The sequence below is a fragment of the Camarhynchus parvulus genome, chromosome 1 (genome assembly GCF_901933205.1).
Source record: "Camarhynchus parvulus chromosome 1, STF_HiC, whole genome shotgun sequence".
Taxonomy (NCBI): domain Eukaryota; kingdom Metazoa; phylum Chordata; class Aves; order Passeriformes; family Thraupidae; genus Camarhynchus; species Camarhynchus parvulus.
The window spans coordinates 30,460,142-30,479,802 of NC_044571.1; the positions used below are offsets into that span (position 1 = coordinate 30,460,142).

At 42.3% G+C, this 19,661-nt stretch overlaps 1 protein-coding gene across 1 annotated transcript in view; it reads right to left on the bottom strand.

Moving 5' to 3' along the window:
- The window catches only part of NPAS2 (neuronal PAS domain protein 2), a 104,942-nt gene that overhangs the window by 41,062 nt on the left and 44,219 nt on the right, over positions 1 to 19,661 (bottom strand). The window contains exons 2-5 of the mRNA XM_030946839.1: positions 12,457 to 12,510; positions 7,579 to 7,727; positions 4,300 to 4,391; positions 904 to 993 (exon numbers count right to left, since the gene is read on the bottom strand). Coding sequence (XP_030802699.1) covers positions 904 to 993; positions 4,300 to 4,391; positions 7,579 to 7,727; positions 12,457 to 12,510 — 385 coding nt within the window. The remainder of the gene's footprint in view (positions 1 to 903; positions 994 to 4,299; positions 4,392 to 7,578; positions 7,728 to 12,456; positions 12,511 to 19,661) is intronic.

The window sequence follows — 19,661 nt, forward strand, 5'->3', positions numbered from 1 at the left end:
TTTTTGTTCTTATTCCAGCAAGGTAGTGTTGTGAAATACATTTGTCTGGGTGAAAAACATAACACATATTTGGTGAAAAACCAAATCAGAGAAAGATAATTGTAATTTTCTTAAGAACATGGCAGGGGGTAGTACAATAATGATTTGGCAGCTAATTTTTTCTCCTGGGCATGTATTTATTTGAGACCGGGGTACTAAAAATGAGTGTGAGGATTAATCCATAATTATTGTGCCATTTCTCCTAGAGCAGCCTTAGCAACAGGAGCAGAGTTAGGAGCAGTCCCTCTCCCCTGCTCCTCCAGCCCAAGCCAAAGCACAGGAGTGCCTCCTGGAGCAGCACACAGACAAAAGAAGCTGAATGTGCTGAGCATCGGCTGCACTGGGGTACAGTTGCACCCAGCATCAGCTCCACCAGCAGCTCCTGGGAGCAGCGTGCTCCCCTTGGGAAAGCACAGGGGAGCTGCAGGGAGAGCTGTCAGCAGCCTCCAGCTAACTCCAGATTCAATGGGGCTTTTGTCCTTTACCTCCCTGGGAGCAAAATAAGGCCCTTAACAAGCTCCTCACTGAGCTGCCAGCAGCACTGGTGCTATTCTCTGCTAGCTTAGAAATCAGAGATGGAAAAGATCAGCCAGGTCACCCTGTCCCTCCCCTGGCCAGACTATTCCTGCAGAGCTTTTTCCATTCAAGCTGAAGTGCCTCATAGCAACAAAAACCTGAAGGATATGAATCAGACAGAGAGAGTGCAGAGCTGAGCAACAGCAGCAGCCAGCATAATGCAGGGACAAACTCCCTCACCACATTTTCAGGAAAACACCACCCCCAGCACTGTTTTACACTGCTCCTACAAGTGCAGTGCCCAATTCTACAAGGTGTAGTAGAAAAGGCAGTGCCAGAATTACTCACCGGTAAATGCCCCAGAAGAGGTGTGATGCTGTCAGACACATAGATGATGCTTCCACCTGTGGTTACTGCTATAATGAAGCCATCTAATGCCTAAGGAAAACAGACAAGTGCAGAGTGCTTTAATAGGAATGAGTGGTGTAAACAGGACATCTCATCATGTATTGATCAAAACAGTTTGACTTCGGCACCATATTGTTATCGAGTTGTAGGAATGTTATCTCAAGTTGCAGAACAGTAATTCTCTGATTTTACAGTCTGATTTAACTTTTACAAGACTCTTTGTAGTCTAATAAAACCTACTATTGAAGCAACAAAGGGCTCACAGGAACATTTCATGTCTCAGTTTTTAAATTAATCACACATTTTAATAATGCAAAATGACTAAGACTGGATCCCTTGGAAGTTATTAAAATGAACATTTGAGCTCTGTGTAAATATCAAAGGACGATGAAAGGATGCAGTCCTGTCTCAAAATGGTACTTCTCAGCAAACCCCATAAATCTCAGTTTGTATTAATGTAACATTGTATATTACTGGGCTTTCATGTAAGTAAAAGCAATGCAAATGATCAAATAATCCTTAGCCTGAGTTTTAATTGAGTGATTTATTTTAAAGGTCATGGTATTAGATTACTCATTCCAAGACAAATTCACCCTTCTGCAGAGTTTCTTCCTCACTTTGGTCCCATCTTGTGGTAAGCCCCTCCACTCCTAGGACTGAAGGGAAATGTCAGCCTTATCCCCACCCTCTGCACAGGAGCAATTTCACCTTCAAAATGAGTCTCTTCTTTACTCTCAGCTGCCAAGTTTTGAGCTAAGTTTTGCTCAAAATTAAACCTAGGTGGATTTTGAGATCTAAGGCAAGATTAACTTAATTTTTCAGGGGATCCTCCTCAGAGTGAAATAAAGCTAGATGATCTTCAGATCACTGTAAGGAGAACATCTCAAAAAATTAAGACACAACAGTAGGTGCTCAGATAATATATTAAAACCTTCCCATTGTCATTAGGGAGTCACCAGTGAGGCTCTCAACCCTTCAAGTGGAGAAAGTCTGGGTCCTTCCTATCAGTTCCCCGATATTCTGGAGTCAGTTTTGCCAGCAGTACTTGAGCAGCAAAGGCCCTGCAAGCACAACTGAATCACAGCAGTGTTTGACAATGCTCCAGGGGCCATACCTGCTCAGGAGACAGGCGTGCTGCAAACAGCCTGACCGGAGAGCCACGGCAGCATTACTAAACCATACCACAAATCCAGGCCTGCCTCCAAGCCAGACTTGCAGTTGATCTTGTAAGCCCCAGCACATCCTTCCCCCCCGCTGACTTCAATAAGGGAAAGAATTCTGAGAATACTGGAAAATGCTAATTGTTAAAAAAAAAAAAAAGGGAAAATACAAAGCCTTGAATAAAGACACAAACATATGTTCCTTTTTCCAGAGAATGCTGAGCACCCACAACTATTTAAGTCAATGGGAATCTGCTGGTGCTTCAATCCTTTGAAAAGCAAGTCAATAACTTATACCCCAGTAGAAGAGTGAGTGTTTAGCATCTCTGAAAACCCTCCAGCTGCTATAGTTAGTTTGATTTTGTTAATCTAGGTGCAGAGAATATGTTTTTCTTTAGTGCAGTACATTCAAGCTGTTTTCGAAAAAAGCATGATAGCTGTTAACCCATGGAAGAGAGCAGTGGTTTTACAAGGCAGTTGGATCGTGCATGTTACTATGGTGAAGGTTGTTAGTTTTTAAAAAATCAAGCCTTTATTTCATATCCAATGCAAATTACACACAGTGACTCATATCAGTGCTTTGTGGTAAAATCAAGTTAATGTTTGCATACATAACTCTATTTTTATTTACTTGCAACTGGACATTCCAACATTAAGGGAGCATTTTCATCTTCAAAGGTTTTACTATTGCATCAGTCCTAGACAGACAAACAGCCTAATGCCCACTGTAATTTGGTGACAGCCTTTTCAATGTGGTAAGAAAAGGCCATTTTCAGGAAAGCTGATATATTACTGCAGTCAATTATGCCTTGAGTCTTTTGAATTAGTGCTCAGAAAAAACCCTACCCATCTTTTAATATCAGGATGGGAAAAACTTCAAGCAGTCTTGTCCAAATGCTAATAAAATAAGATTAGTAGAAAGGCAAAATAGCAGGGAATGATGAACATCTGTCACAACAGGACATCCCAATACCCAATGTTATCTTGAAGGGCATGGAAAATCACAGTAGCAAGAAGGTGATTTATAAGCTGGGAAACCAAAAGTGATTGTTTTAATCTAAAATTGTGTAGTATACAAGCAGAATCAACAAAGACCCAACCTGTCAAAACAACAGTCAATTTACTGCTATCTGAGGGACATATTTCAGTGCAGACTGAAGGAGTTATGTGTGTTAAGTTCCTGTGCACAGAGATGGAAATGGGTGGTTGTCAGAGCAATGGGAGCAAAGTGTCTCATAAAACTAGTCCAGGGGAGTCTCATCACAACAAATTGCAATGGCCAAAGGACTGCCAGCCTCTGGGAGCCAGCAACGTGCTCTGGCTTTATGCCACTCCTTGGTGGTGAAGTTGTTCCCCACATCCTTCCCTGCCCATCACCAGAGCCTGGATCATGTGCCATGTTCACACCATTTGTGGGAGGAGAAGCTTGTTCTCAAAGGACACTGTGGGGCTATGCAACATCTGTGTGTTTAGTACAGGAGAAGACCCTGGCTAAAGGCAGTTCTAGCTATTACTGAGAGAGAAAAATGCATTCTAGCAACTCATTTGCTTTTCATTTTGAACCTAAACACCATTGCATCGCGTCCCTTCAAATCCCAGCTAGCATTAAAAGAACCAAGCATTAAAAGAATGTGCTATAATTGAAAACCTATGATTGGGAAATGCTAGAACAAGAGGTGTTTGATAAGGGCCTTGAAAATCAGAGTGGAAATACCAACTGTATCAAACCAAGAGGAGCTGTCAGGCTTTATCTGCTTGTTCAGCACCTAGCACTAGAGGGATGCGACACCACTGCGTTTCAGGTGCTAATATTGCATAAATATTAGATGGTAACAACCCCTTCCAGGAACAGGAGAAAAACAGCCATTTGCCCTTTACCTCACCTCTGTTTGTAAAAAAAAACAAACCTGTGTTTTGAATCTTTGCCCTGAACTTCTTTTCTTGGGAGTTGGTGCACAGCTCTGCAGGCTGCAGCAGCATAGCACAATGGTACTGCTGAGAGGGAAGAGCAACAGGTGGGGACTTTAACCCCAGTGACAGCTCTGCTTGATAGTCAAATACAGCAGTTCCCAAAACCTCCTCGTTTGGAACTGCAGGTGACAGTTTGCTCTAAATGCACGGGCGTTTCCATGAGTGCTAGACAAAATGTCTAGGAAAGGTGTATGTGCATGTTTACCTCCAACATCAGCTGGGTGAATTCTTCATTGCTGAGAAATGAAGGCTTCCAGTCCTGCTGAATTTCAGAAATCTCCGTCTGTGCTGAGACTTCTAGACAAAGAGAATATTTACATCTTTAAAATTCAAATTAACTTTTATCTTGAAATATTACATATGAGTTGCTATGAAAAGAGGGAAATAACCTTTGTATTTAAAAATTGCAGTTTTCAAGCCTGAAATGTTTTCCTCATTTTTTACTCAAGCCAACTTGTACTGACTTCAGTGGGAGCTTGTAGTCACAAGGCTATTGACCTCAAGCAGCATTACTGGAGTATTGATCAAAAGATAAAACCACTTTGCATGAAATTAAAATCAAGGCAAGGATTAGCATGTGTCCAATTGCTATTTACAATTTACAGCTTCAAAATCAGGATGCTAGAGAGGCTTCAGCCTATAGCTTCTGTACCAAACCGAAAGAAAGCTCCTTCAGAGGAGCCCCAAAGGGCTGTGACCCCAAACTGCAGAGCTGTTGCTCTGTTTTCCAAAAGGAGAGCGAATCACAAGCATTTGCAGCAGCTTTACACTGGTGCTACTGCCACCACCCTCTCCCTGCCTTCAGCCACATGGCGCAGGGCAGCCCAGGTGAAGGAATGGAGCTCCAGCATCTCATCCCAAATCCTGTCTGGAGGGCAGGGTCCCCTGTGCTGCCTGCCCAAAAGGTCCCAAGAGATCTGCCCCACTGTTGTCCTATCCTGACCCCATGGCACCCTGCAGAGGGCTTGCTCCTGGAGGGCTTTCCATGGAGGAGTGCAGGCACACCAGGATAACAACTCACAGCTTTGCACTGAAACTGGGGACCATACTGGATTGCTGGTTGCACTGTTTGCCTTTGGAAAACAGTCAATTATGTTACCTCTGAGTCAGACAGGATTCTGAGGGATAGCTCTAATTTTACAAAAACTTGAGCTGGTTTATAGTTTGCTGCTCACTCTGCTTCTCTAGCATGGCTCCCTCACTCAGGTCTAATAGTGAGGGGATGGTGAGCACAGACTCTTCTCTTTTCAGCACCTCCTGTTGATTAGCACTTTAATTAATCCTGTTGATTAACACTTCCAGAGCATGTTACACTCAATGCCTTATATTCAGAGCACATAGGGGAACTGGCCAGAGAAATGCAAATGGAAAAATGATACTAAAGATAGTAAATTTCTACAAGTGCCAGTGATTTTTGTCACCAAGAAAGAAATCAAATCCTCTTTTCAGGCTGTATTAGTGGAGATGCAGCCATTTGCTCCTACCAGCTCGTTTGAGTTGCTTTCTGCACTACTGGGGGTTGTCACTGGCAGCACAACAACTCTCCACAGTCCCCATGGTTTTACACACAGGTTAGAAAAGCAGACTAAGGAAAAAGAAGCCATCAGATTTTTTAAAGTAGTTTCAGAATATAGGGTACTTTCAGCAGATCTATAGCTTGGAAAAGCCAATGTACATGAAATGGTGAGTGTTAGGAGAATTACTTGAGATTTGGGAGATTCTGTGGATTATAATGAAGGAAAATATCTGAAAATTTGCCTTCTCCTCTGTTACGACTAAAATCTTGGTTTAGCCTACCAAACAGAAGGGGAACATGACTCAATAAACCAGATCCAAAGTACACTGAGCATAATCAACACTTTTAAATGCTGATGCTTTGTATTATATTCTGTGACTACTAATCTGCTTTAAAAATAGATAACATTTGCTTTTTTTAGCAAGTGCACAAACCCCAGTCACATTTTGACCCAATTGCTGTGGAAAGATTTGTGACTGTTAGCTTTCCTTCATCTAGTTGTTTTTCAAGGAAAAGCACCTTTTGGAGTAAATTATTTGGACCTTCAGCTACATTTATACACTTATTTCAAATATCACATGATTGTTCTTTGCTTAGCTTTATAACTGAGCATATTCACATCTTCCTGTGCCTTGGGCAACTAAAAAAAAAGGTGAGTTATTACTATAATTTTTAAAAAAGGGTACATAACTATTAAACCTTGAGATGTCCTGGTCATCCCCTCCTGTACAAACCATAGCTTAACAGTTGGACTCATTGGTCTTAAATGTCTTTTCCAACCTATACAAATATATGATTCTATCTTGTCTGTGGTAAAAATTCATTTAAGGAGAAGCTGCACTCGAATGTCAGAACCATTATAATTATTTCCCCAGTAAGACTGACATTTGTGACTCCATTCTGTTGCAGATCATGATATAAGAGTTTTAATGGTCTTTCCTGTTACTTCCAGAGAGTGAAGGAAGGATGTGCTGGATGAGCCAAGGTAAGCCAGGTGACATAGTGCATCATCTTGTGAGACCCTTTTATGCTTTCTGGGACCAGGGGCATTCCCCACAATCACCCACTGAAACCTCTTCATCATAGGTGCAGAGCAGGAGAGCCCCATTTTAATCAGTGCCCTGATTTACAAGGGAGGATCATTTCAGTTGACCACTATTGGAGGATGTCAAAGCATCAGGAGGGCCACAGTGCACATTATCCCCTATGAGTAGAAACTAGACCAAAGAGAGTAGATCAGCAAGGTCAGAAATCTCCTCTGCCCTCTGTGAAGGTATATTTCTAAGGGACTTAACTGTCTCTGGTGCAAGCATTTTAAAAAATGAACTCCCAGCTTTCTGATGCCTAACTTGACTACTGCAACTGGATGCTGTGCACATGTGATGTAGCTTCTGCTTGTGCAAACTGGGTGAAGCATGTCAACTATCTGTGGATGTAATTTGCTGATGCCAGCTTCAAAAAAGGAGGGACTTTCTGGTCTGAGTTTTCTACTCAATGTGGAAAATTGAGTCCTGCACAGTTCACTGAGGAGCTGGGGTGCTGAACAGATTGCTTCCCTGCATTTTTTCTGCAGAGAAACCGGAGCGAATGCTTTGTTCTTCTGCTCAGAATATTGCAAATTTCAAGTAAGGGAATCTCCCCTCTGCTCCCAAATATCTCTTGTTCAAAGCATCTGTCTTCTTCATGAATGCTGCAGGGCACTAACGCAGTTGCTGTCTTTTCCTCAGCTGCTGCCATTTGCCCCCTTCTCTAGCAGGTTGAGAGTCATCTTCAACTGAAGAGCAAACAAGAGATGGATTTGGGCAGCACAGTGTCTGCAAATGATCTTTTTTGATGAGGTAGGAAAAAACTTCAAATACCTTATGTTGGCACTTTTAGGTCCCTCAAGGCATTCTGATAATCACTGAAGGAAACAGGATATTATAGTAACTGTCTGGCAAGCGCATGAAGAGCTGCACTAAATCTTACCATTGTGTTTCTGCAGAAAGCCGATGACTTTTTCCAGCACAGTGGTTTTGTCCATTTTGCGAGTGTTGCCTGGAAGCATGGAGCTGAGCTCTTTGATGAGAACATTGAACTGATCACGCCTCTTCTTCTCAGACTTGTTACGCGAAGCCCTGTAGACAGCGGAAAAGAAACAAAGGATGAGCAGAGCAAGAAGGAAAATGATCATGTACCTGGTCTTTGCAATGTATTTACATAAAATTAGCTTGCTGCACGTGTCAGTGTGTGAAGACTGACACTGGACTCCAGCAAAGCTGCAGAAGCAAGTAGGAGGCAACAGTTCCCACCTCCTGCTCTTGTCTTTGAGCCACCTTAAGTGCCCAGCGGGGAGATGGAGGCTCTGCTCACTCCCCTGTGCTGCCTCTGGACACTCTGGCTGAGCTTATCAGGACAGCATTGAGCTTGTAGTTGAAGGAGCTCTGTCCATCTCACAGACATATGTAGGATCTTAAAAATTCATGCAGTCTCTGGGGAGGCACTCAGAGTGTGAAGAAATAGGAATACTGTACAACAGTAAAATTGTCCATAAAGAAGAGTAGAGACTGGATCATACCCATCTGTGCAGTCTTAACAGAAGAGAGGGACTCCAGTCCTGCAGCTGTTGCACAAGAGCTGGGTTGATCTAGAAGGACTTGTCCACTTTGGTCACAGGTGCTCTGCCTACCTCCAGGCTGGCAGAGAAGAATCAGGATATTGTCTTCCAGTCACTAAGATCAGAGATGTGAGTAGAAGTTGCTGCAGCTCCCATCTGGTTCATATGCCACTTTGTTCAGTCTCCTTTCCAAGGTCACAATGACAAGCAGGAGAGAGGGCATCAGCATGGATTGTCTGAGGCTGGGATGCGTTGCCAGACTTGGGGTCTTGGAAGTGCCAGCAGTGCTTGAGCTAAATCTGTGTGCTACTGGGAAAATCAGTGTCAGTGCCCCAATCTCTAGGTTTAAAACAAAGGCTCTACAGCTTTCTTCACCAGTCTTGTCTATTTAAGATTGCAGATTCCTCAGAGACCTGCTTCTGCTGCTGTGTTTCAAGAGCTCAAAGGAAGAAAGGATCTGATTTCATTTGGGGTATTTTGGCACCATCATAATACTGTCATTAAGGCTGTTGATAATCTTTTCAGCATGCGCACTTTGGTTTTTTTTAACCCCATGCCAATCTGTACACACACATTTTCTGACTTGTTCTCATGAATACCACAACTGTTTGACTCAGAGGTTATCACCTGGACTTCTGTATCCACATGGAAATAAAAATAAGTATAGCCCAGTAGGTTTGTTTGTTCTTCTGAAAGGTCCTCAAGCAGATGAGATTTGCCTTGTCAATTTTGCAAAGACTGAAAAATCATGTAGATGGAAAAGAAAAGCCAAGAGGCCAGTTCTCACTCTGACTTTCTCAGTCCCAGCTAATTCTGCTGTGCTCTGGATGCACACTGCTGAAAGTCAGAGCAGAATTTAGCCCAGCATCTACATCCCCTGTGAGGACCAGGATGGCAATAAACATTTTCAGCAGAGAAATCACTACAGAGGCTTCTGGATGTTACTACTGACAGAGGGGTAATTTTTGTTTGTCTCGCTCTCAACCCTGAACACACTTGGAGATACACTGGATAGAAGCCAATGCTTGATTATTTTACAGCTTTGAACACAAGAGATTGGGTGGATATTGCCTGACTGATTTCAGCTTGCTCTTATTACACTGCAAAAGGCTGTCAGAACAAGATGTGAAAAGCTCCAGCCTTATCCTCTTTCTCTACAGTTCAGGGCAACATTAAGAATATCAACATTTTACTTCCTCATAATTCAATCCTCAGCTCATTTTAAGCCTAAAGAGTCCAGATTTCCCCGAAAATAAAGTAAGCCATCAGCTGTCAATAGGGAATATGTTGCTTAAAAAAAAAAAAAAGCCTTGACAGAAATATAAAGTATCTATTTTTAACACTTGACATTTTATTCACAATGGAAATATAAAAACTCCTCTAGTGGAAATAACTCTACCAAGATATGAATCAATGATCACAGTTAAGTTTTGAAAAGGAAAAAAAATGAGAAAAGATTGGAAAAAATGATAAAACTATCCCTGCACAGTTGAAAATACTTTGTTTAGTACAGTTATAAATGCATGAAGTAACATAGTTTTCATCACTTCCCTTTGAAGATTATTTTCTAGCTTTGCTTACTTCACTGCTAGGACATACAATTACAGTAAGCCCAAACAACTTCTGCCTTAATTCCATACTACTTGTCCTGGTTCTCCTCCCTCCTTTCTACTCCATAAAGATTACAGCACATTCAAGGGGAAGGAGAAGACACAGTATGAATAAAATCAGGATTTTTAGTGAATACAGTTAAAAGCAATACAGAACAGCCTGAACTCAGAATGACCAAAATCAACAACTTAACAGCCATTTTTATTCACTTACATATATGCTGCTTGTTGTCTTAGACAGATACTGACTGAGTAATAGATGCTGCATTTTGCTAATTTACAATGAAATGTGACTTTACACTAAATTTCAGATTTCTTCTGGCTGTCCAGTGGAGTGTGTTATATATGCATCAATGCAAGTAACTGTACCACATACCTTCATTCAGATTCTTAAATTTACTTTTTATTTCAGTGGAAAATGGCAGATAGTAGTCTTCATGATTAAGCACTTTCTCATGGTTCACTTCAAGCTGGTTTTGGTTGGAATTTGGAATTCAACTGAATTGTAAAAAAAGTATTTTAAAATTATATAGTATTAAAGTAAACTGAAAGAAGAGCAAATAGAGAAAAAAGTGCACAAAGCACACCTTTTGTTTAAAATTAATAAATCTCTAAAACCAAAATAAACCTCATCTAGCATCAAAGAACTGAAAAGGAAACTGTGGCTTCTGATCTGAGAAGCTCAGGAAACCTCACATAGGTCTTCAATGCTCCCAACTGTGGTGCTATCATACCCACATTTCAGTCCTCAGGTTGCCAGAGTGAAGTTGTGCCTTAGGGAGTCAGGTGATGCAGAACAGGGCTCAATATAACCAGTGTTCTTCCTGATCTTGGCCAAATATTAAACACCTGGCATAAGGGTGGGAGTGCAAGTGCCTCTTCTCAGGAGAGGATGGATCCTTTTTTCATGTCTGTGTAATACAACCTGTAGGTGCCTAATAAATTGCAGCAGATAGACATGGTGTGGATGTGTGTCTCTACACACACCTAACCTGAGAAGCTCACCTCCTGGCCTGAGACCATCCCAAAAACTTAGGCCCAGAAATTTTCAGTCTCACCTACTCTTAACCGAGAAAATAAAAGGAGAGAACAATTTCCTGGGCTTTTTAATCCCCTCTGGTGTTTCTCAGCCCTGAGGGACCAGTCCTCATATCAAATAGAAGGAAAAAAAAGCGTTTCCCTTGTGGTACAAGACAGGTGAGAGTCCTCAGTTTACACAGCAGCAAAATATTAATAAAATAGCTTCTCCTAAGTTGGATTGTCTCTGGAAGAAAATCTGTAGCTTTTAAATGAATCTGAACTGTTTCAGTATAATATATTAACTTTAGATCTTCATGAAGCATCTCATGATTTCAAGCTCGATTTCAACTTTAGCTTTATTTCTAAAAAGCAAAACGAACTTAAATTACAATCTGAAAAAGCAGTTTCTTTTTCTAATTTTCAAAGTTATGACTTTTTTATGCACCCTGATAGAGGCCTGCCCCAGGGTATGACAAAAATTCCTTCTGGGAACAAACGGCATGAAAACCATACCAGATGGTGATGACAATTGCCGATAGCGAGGATACATGTTATCCTATTTTTTTACATATATGCATTCATTTAATGAATTTTTCTTCTACTAGACAATTAGCACACAAATATCTTGAAGATGATCAGGCCTTTAGCAGGTGAAGCAGTGCTGCAAGGTGGGCTCCTTTCTGCACCCTCCAAAAGGAAGCAAAGGGGAACAGCTGAGCCTGGCTGCAGCCTGTGCTGACCTATATTGGTGAAACAAAACTGCAGGGAGGGAAAGAAGCAGAGAAGGAATCAAAAGAGATGAAACTGGATCAACTGCTTGTGCCTGGACTGGAAATACTCTCATTAGAAGGAACCAAAGGGAAAAATGTGGGCAACCTCTGTCTTTCTCTAAAGTAATTAAACTGCGGGCTGAGGCATTGATAACCTCGAATGCTTCCAAACTGCTTTTCTGCAGATGCTGGTCAGCTCTGACAGTTACTAAGAGTTTCATTGCCACAGGTCTTCTGCCTTGAAACACACCTTTTCTCTCCCAACAAAGGGTTCACAGTGAATTCCCACCAACTGGGACTCAATGGAGTACAGACTGTATGTGAATATAGGTTTGTGCCAGTTTAAAGCTGATTTTCCTGGTCTTTCTCTGCTCCGAAGGTAACTTCTGGGTGTTTTCATTGCTGTGAGACAGGCATTGATGAATAAATGAATAAATGGCCATTCTAATAGGGAAAAAAACCCCACTTTTCCTGTTCCTTTTCTTTTTCAAAATTTATTTAAAGAAAAAAGAAAACCACAACATTTTTGTACACTCTGGAAGCTCAGATGATGTATTATAGTGGCAGAAGAATGTTGTTGGTGCTTCAGTTCTGATGTTCTGCAGTCATGTGAAGAAAATGATCAATGCCTTGGCTTTTTTAACATTTTCCACAGGAAACACTGCTAGGTTATTTTCTTCTTACAGTGCAGCCAGGAGTAGGAGTCTGTGAGATGGCAGTTTTTCAAGTTGTGCTTGACTGTATTTTACTCTCTTGCTCTTTGATTAATTGATTATGGATAAAAACAGCTTCTGCAACAACAAACAGTATCAAGCTCATCACAGAGAGTTATGAAAGAAAAGATACTCACCTCTTTGCCCTGTCTTTCTCATCTTCATCCATTAGATTGTCTAAGCAGTTTTTTCTGTTGAAGGAATGCAAGAATCAGTATGAACTGTCATTTTTTTAGCTCTATTTGCAGGTTAATCTCACAGTCACTCTATTTCAATTTAATAACACTGTGATGATATCCAGGTCAGATAAATGTGTCAGCAGTGCTCTATGCCACAGTCCTTGATTTTAGGAAATATCCATTGTGGGTAATGTTATTCCTGAACATTATGCTAGCCTTAGGGTCTCCTAGACAGGGATCAAGGCTCCCAGTCACCACGTGGTGCATCAGCACAGTACAGAAACAGCCACTTCTTGGGGATTTTTTTGTGTGGCAGTTACTCTCTGAAAACTTGTAGGCTGGATGAGCCTGGGGTCTGCTCAAGCTGAAAAGCATTTTCATTGTCCCCCAAGTTCCCACCAAAACCATCTTTAGCGCAAGAGCCAGCATCACTGATGAGTTTGACCTCTCTGCTCTTCCTACTGGGAAGCTCTTCATCCTCCTCTGTGGATCTTGACCCAAAGCCAAACAAGATGGTAATAACTCTACTGAATTACACCTCAAATTCAAAGTGTCCTTATAAATCCCACTGCCTAAACCATACTAAAAATCCCTCTTGCAGCCCAGTCAGACCACCTGCCCAGCCATGCTGGCACCAAGCATGGGGACTGTCCCATCCCCATCACTCTTTTTGCTAATCTTCCCCAAAATGTTGTGACCTCAGCTTTGTAGTACAATTGCTCCAGCAGTGTGAGCTATAAGGAGAAAAGGGTAAATTGGGTAAATTGGGTAAATTTGTGTAGGCAAGGCAAAGGAGAAAGTACAAAAGCGGCTCAGCTGAAGGCTGAGCACCTCAGGAACACTTGTCACTAGCTCACTGCCCACCCTCCTTTGCTCCGTGACCTTATGAGACAGTGATGCTTGATCTGTAACCACTTCAGCCCAAGAAGGAAGCCCTGTGCTACTGCACCTCTCATGGCATCTGGCACCTCTTTATGGTACAAATCCATGTGCCGCTGCATCCCACACAAATATCTTCTGAAACAGCAGCACAACGCTACTGGATATTGTCAAAGCCTCATTTTCAAGGCAGTGGTGTAGTGATAGGCAATGATAACACTCTTTTTCAGCAATCAATGTTTCTCATTTAATGAGTCCTCAACATGTAAAACATGAATAAAATTGGAAGGGAGGAGGAAGGAAGTTAATTGCTAGGCTTTATTTAAGCCCATGTTATTTTCCACATATGAGTCACACATAAATTTGCCTGTTTAAAGAACATTTTATGAAAAAAACCAAAGTGAAAACTCAACAATAGTAAAACCAGTGCTTCTGTCAGTAGTTCTCTTACAGCAACATTCTACCTGGTCATTACTCAAGAGTTAGCTAAGAACACAAAACTACCCCATAACTTTTTATCAAATGAGTTATGAGGAATTAGATCCACTGGTCACTGATTGGAGGGTAAAGCTGCTACTTAATGGCACTCGGCTCTTTGATGAAGGATAAACAGGAAATATGAAGGCCAAGGGACTAGTTTTTTCAGTCATAATTGATGAATTTAAATTGCTGAATTTCCTTATACAGAAAAACATAACAAATAATACCAAATAAATAGTTTTTAGATTTTTTCAGCTATTTTTTTTTGACTTGAAAAACAGCCACAGTCAGCCATGACTTTTGACTTGCAAGTCAGCCATATCATAATCCATATTTTGGACTAGGAAAACATATAAGGCCAGCAAAATTCTATTAACCAGTGTTTTTCATACATTTTAGGTGTTAATTTTCTTAGTCCCATAATGAAACTGTTATCCCAATCACTGTGTTTTCAAATAATTCAGGCTAAAATGCAGTGACAATATTCAGTGTGTTTTGTTGTTATTTGCTCACTTATTGCAACCTATGCTATTCAAGAATACAGAGGGCATAGTTTAAATGTCAGGATTAGCATTCAGGATTTTGCAGTGTTTCTTGGCTAAATCTTTGCTCACAATCATAGAACCATGGGATGTTAGAGGGCATGAAGGGACCACAAAGATCATCTAGTCCCAATGGTGGGAGGACACCTTGCACTAGACCAGGTTGCTCAAGGCCTTATCAAACCTGGCCTTGAACACTACCAGGGCTGGGACATCCACAACCTCCCTGGGCAACCTGTTCCAGTGTCTCACCACCCTCACAGCGCAGCGCAGCGCAGCACAGCACAGCACAGCACAGCACAGCACAGCACAGCACAAAATGTTCTGTTGCATGCACACTTGTTGAATCTAGGCTATGACAATCGAAATGGGGCAATACCGGCAGCAGAAGTTGCTCTCCCTGAATCCCTAAAGGTCTTCCTCTGGCTGTAACAGATTCCCAATAAAAAGCAGGAATACAAGTGTGCTGAGTGGCTGTGAGGAAGGATGGAGGTGGATGAGAGTCAGTATTGGTGCTGCTCAGCCCTGGCTCTTTTGGAGAAGCACAATGCACCTAATGGGAAGGGGCTTCCTACAGCTGTACCCCATAAACCATCAAGAAGAAATTACACTGCCAGGAAGCCTCTACTCTTGAGAGAGAGCAAGAGATCGAACTGGTCTGTTCTGCCAAGGATTCGGCTAGATCTGTAAAGCAATTCATGGCCAGCTTCCAGTAAACAAGGTTTCTGAGTGACTGACATGAAATTCTGGACCTGCTGTGCTGTTGTTAGCATGAGACAATATCTAATTGTCATTTTGCTTCTGTTTGCTCACATGGCAAAATCTCTAGAGCACCATAAGCATTGCTAACAGGGTTTGCTAGTACATATGTAGCATATGAAATTAGAACTATTCTCAACAAAATAGACACATCAGAGTATACAATTGCTGCAAACTAGTAGAGCCTCACAGACGCTGCCTTACACCTTGACAGAGAAACCCATGTCAAGGAGCTTAGGTATGTGCTTAGTGCAACCTGCTTGCTTTATTTTAGTCTCCCAATGCCTCAGCTGTGAAGGTCCCAAACTGCAAACTGGAAACCTACTGTCTCTTGATTTAGGAGAAAATTCTGACTCATTGCAATGATGGAGGCAGGCAGTAAATACCAAGGCTCTGTGCCACGGTTCCCCTGCAAAGAAGTGACATAAAAAAACAAGTGGCACAAGTATTTCTCAAACTGTGAAGAATCCTTTCACAATAAGAAAGGGAATTTGGAAACTTATAGGTAAGAATACCACATGATGTAACACCTGCTGGCAGAGTATTTAACAGTGACAGTTACATTTGGTGTTTCATTAGTATCATCATTATCATCAAGGAGTGAAGACTATCACTCTAAAAGATGGGAACTACTTGGAACAAGGAGGAGAAAGCTCATGTACTCCCATCAGGGAGGAACTCATACAAACACACAGAAAGACGTATATCCACAAGCGGGGAAGAATGGCATTTTGGAAACAAAAGACTGGCTAAAGCTGTTAACCATGTACCCTGGCTTAGTTGTCAGATGGAGAATTATAGCACAAACATCCCCCCCACATTCATTCATACAATGAATAGTTGCTTGGAAAAGAAGTAATTCAGGCGGAGTGCCAGCTCGCTCCAGGGACTCTCCGGAAGAAAGGTTGCACATGTTTATTTTGATACAGTCTATTCCCACTGGACACAGAGCTTGCACTATAAAAAATCATCTGGCACTGATCACCTTATCCTGTGCTAGAAACATGTTTTTTATTGAGCTAAGCTACTACTTTTCTGGGCTGGCAAGGTTGGTTTCACTTCTTCCTGCCCTACTGCTCATAAGGATATGCTGTAGACACTCAAACGTAGGTAATCATTGCTGATTTCCCACCAAGTTGCCACAAGGCCAGCTAATAGTTTTTACAAATCTGACTGATATTTATCAAGAATTTTTAATCATATTCATTTAACTCAGCTGGATTAAATCAGAGATGTAAATTTCTTTCAGAGGTCCTGAGATGTGCCTAGGGAACATTCGTGAGAAATCACAGTATTTGTGCTTCCCTGGCCCTTATGTTTGGCAGCTCAAGGAAAAGACTGGACTTTTCCTCCTCTTCCCTCTCTAGAGCAAGGTGGGGTGTTTGCCTCCATCACCCCACAGGTTTGCCTGGGTATTCCACCACTTTTCCTGTACAGGTATGGTCAGGCCTGGGGAGAGGGATGCTCCCACCCACTGCAGACATACCTGAGCCTTACACCTCAGACCTTACCCTCAGACCACTTGGGATGCTGGTACAATACAACCAACCCTAATTGCAAGCCTAAAATGATGATATTGCACTTGGAGAACAATCCTCTCAAAGACAAGGGATGGGCAGGGCTTGTATGGAAAACTGGGATGCCGGGATGAAACACCTTGAACTATCCTCTGACCTCTGGGAAGACCCTTCCCAACAACTGCTGTGTTGTGAAGGAGGAAGAAACAGAACAACAGGGTAGGCATGCTCCCATGCCTTCCAGACACATTGCTCAGCCTCCAGGGCCCATCTCTGCTCAGCATTGCTCCTGTTCTGCCTCAACAGGGCATCCACTCTCCATCCCCTCTTTGAAGGGGAGGAAATGGCTGTTAGCAAAGAGGTCAGTGTTATACAGGAGGCACACGGGTAAGTTTGGTGGGGCTCATGATTCAAAGGCCAGATCCAGCCATGCACGGCATCCTGTGCTTAGTGAGTACATATGTGAGTACATATCCAATACATATGAAGAAGGCACCAAAAGAGAGTACAGAGGTTCTAGGCATGATCCAGGGGCACAGTTTCTAGGCACCCTCTAGCACAGGGGACAGCATAGCTTGGTCACTGTGCTGGCATTGCTGCCAGATGCCCTGCCCAGGGATGATGAACTAGGTCTGATGGGCACTGTGGTTGGTCAATGGCATCATCCCATGTGTGTTCCACATCATGGGTTAGATGGGGTTTGCACACCCTGGGGAGCACCACTGTGGCTAGGAACTTTACCTGCTGCCCCTCAGCTAAGCAGAGCTCTGAAATGAATCGCACTAACAAGTGAAATATTCCCCTTCCAAGCCCTGCTGGAAGGCAAAGAGAAAAATCAGCAAATGGGAAGCAGCAGGAAAAGTCACAGAGTGAGAAGCAAGAAGTGACCATCTGACCATTTTAAGCATCTTGTTTCAAGTTTCTGTAACATGGATGAAGCACTCAGATATCCCACCAGGAAAGGTACAGCGTGAACACACAGCAGAAGGATTTGTACAAACACAAATCAGAACAAATCAACAAATTCACAGACACATCAAACTAGAAGTTTACCACTCTATTCTCTTTTCTTCAGATATAAACCTATGAACTGTTACAAGAACATGCTGGACTCCATAATTAAGTATGACACATTCCTAACCATAGCAATAAAAATTGATTTATCAAAATGTAAACTGACTGTAGTGTTTTGAAACCTTAAGACAGTAAAAATTCCCTTTCCTGATGATATACATGGTTATTTGAGAAAGATATGTGGCTTTTTAGTGGGAGAATGGCAGTCTGGAGTCACCATGGATCATGTTATGCTGAGATTGTTATGAGAATTACTGTTTTCAGGAGTAAAGAAAAAATCCAGAAGCATTTTTAAGTGTCCAGCTTTAGAGTTTTTTCCTGACAGTGTATAGCCAGGTCTTCCTGCATTCAGTAGGTTACTACATTTTGTTTACACAAGAGATATTTAGACCTTTCAAAAAAAGAAAAGAAAACTTTTTCAGAAAATACTGGACTTCATGAACCTCATGGGCTGTTTCATGTTTCATACATATGTGTACAATGAATCTTTAGATGGTAACAGGCTTAAAGCAAACATATATTAAAAACAATCCACATATGGACAGTAAAAAGAATACAATTTGACAGAAATTAATGCTCCCCTCTTCTGAACTGGGGATGATAGGAAGACAGTTATAGGTAATAGAGCTGAGTAGTAAGAGATTATGATGAACAGAAATAAAGGCTCAGAGCATATTCTGGTTTTATTCTGTTTGGTGGGAAGGGGTTTTATTTTCCACATGTCAGAAACCTTGCACCTATAGCCATATGCTAGACCCCTTTCCCCCTCTGCCTGGTGCCAGCTGAATTTTGGGGTGTGCAGCCTGCGATCCCTCTGTAGATGCAGTGTGATTCACATCGGTTTAAGCCACGGCTGAGACAGCTGACGTCAGCAATGCCGTGCTGGAGCGTGGCCAGGGTGAGAGGCATCTTTTATCTCTGGCTTGTGAGCAACGTGTAAAGTTTTGTGCAGTGTTTGGATCTCTGATGAAGATCAGTATATACATGCTCATTATCTTCCTCACTGCTATTATTACTACTGAATGACTACAGCCATTCAGACTTGAGTGCACAGGCTGTGAATCCCCATGTTCAACCGCTGCTCTGCTCTCCCCTCGCACGGCTGGAAACAGAAAGGCAAACAAATTAAACTAACATTAATCAGCAAAGACTGCCATCTGTATAACTCAGAGCACTTCTCCGCGTGCCCGTCCCCTTCCAGCAATGCTAAACAGGATTAGCCTTCCGTGGGCGGATGGGGAAAGTAGGTCAGTTCGGTAACATCGCTGCGTGTGATGAACGGAGGAGGATGTGACTGCAGTGGTCTGCTGGCAGCCCTCTCGCCTTCTCTATGAGCCAGGAGATGAAGCACCTGGGCTTGTCATGGGGTGCATGAGGTGGCTCAGACCCTACATCCCTCCATGGTGACACCTGACAATTCTAGGATCAGGGATTTGGCAAAGTCTGGCTGATGCACTGCAGTTAGTGGGTGCATTTCAACAAGGAAACTGAGGCACAGGGCAGCTAAATGCTTAGTTATTACTAGTTTGTGTACAGCCAAGTATTTGTCAAAGCTTACACATAAGCCAAAGTGGCAAGGGATGGTAAATCATCTGGCAGAGGTTTAGTCTTTCTGCATTGACTTCATTGGGTATGTAGAGATGGTGACAAGCTCGCCTCAAGTGACATCTGCAGGGCATGACAAGGGCAACAAGAAGAGCTTCTGATGCTACATCAGTAGCAAAAGGTTGAACAATGGAAGTTCAGGACTGCTGCAGTACTGGAGTTGTGTGAGAGGGTGAATTAGTTACAGCAAAACAGGCGAGGCTGATGCCTGCTTTAAGGCAGTTTTCAGCGGCAAGGTCTCCCAGCCTCCGTGTTGGAGGCAGGGGCAAGGAAGAGCAGAAGCACCAGCAACAGGTGAGGATCAGTT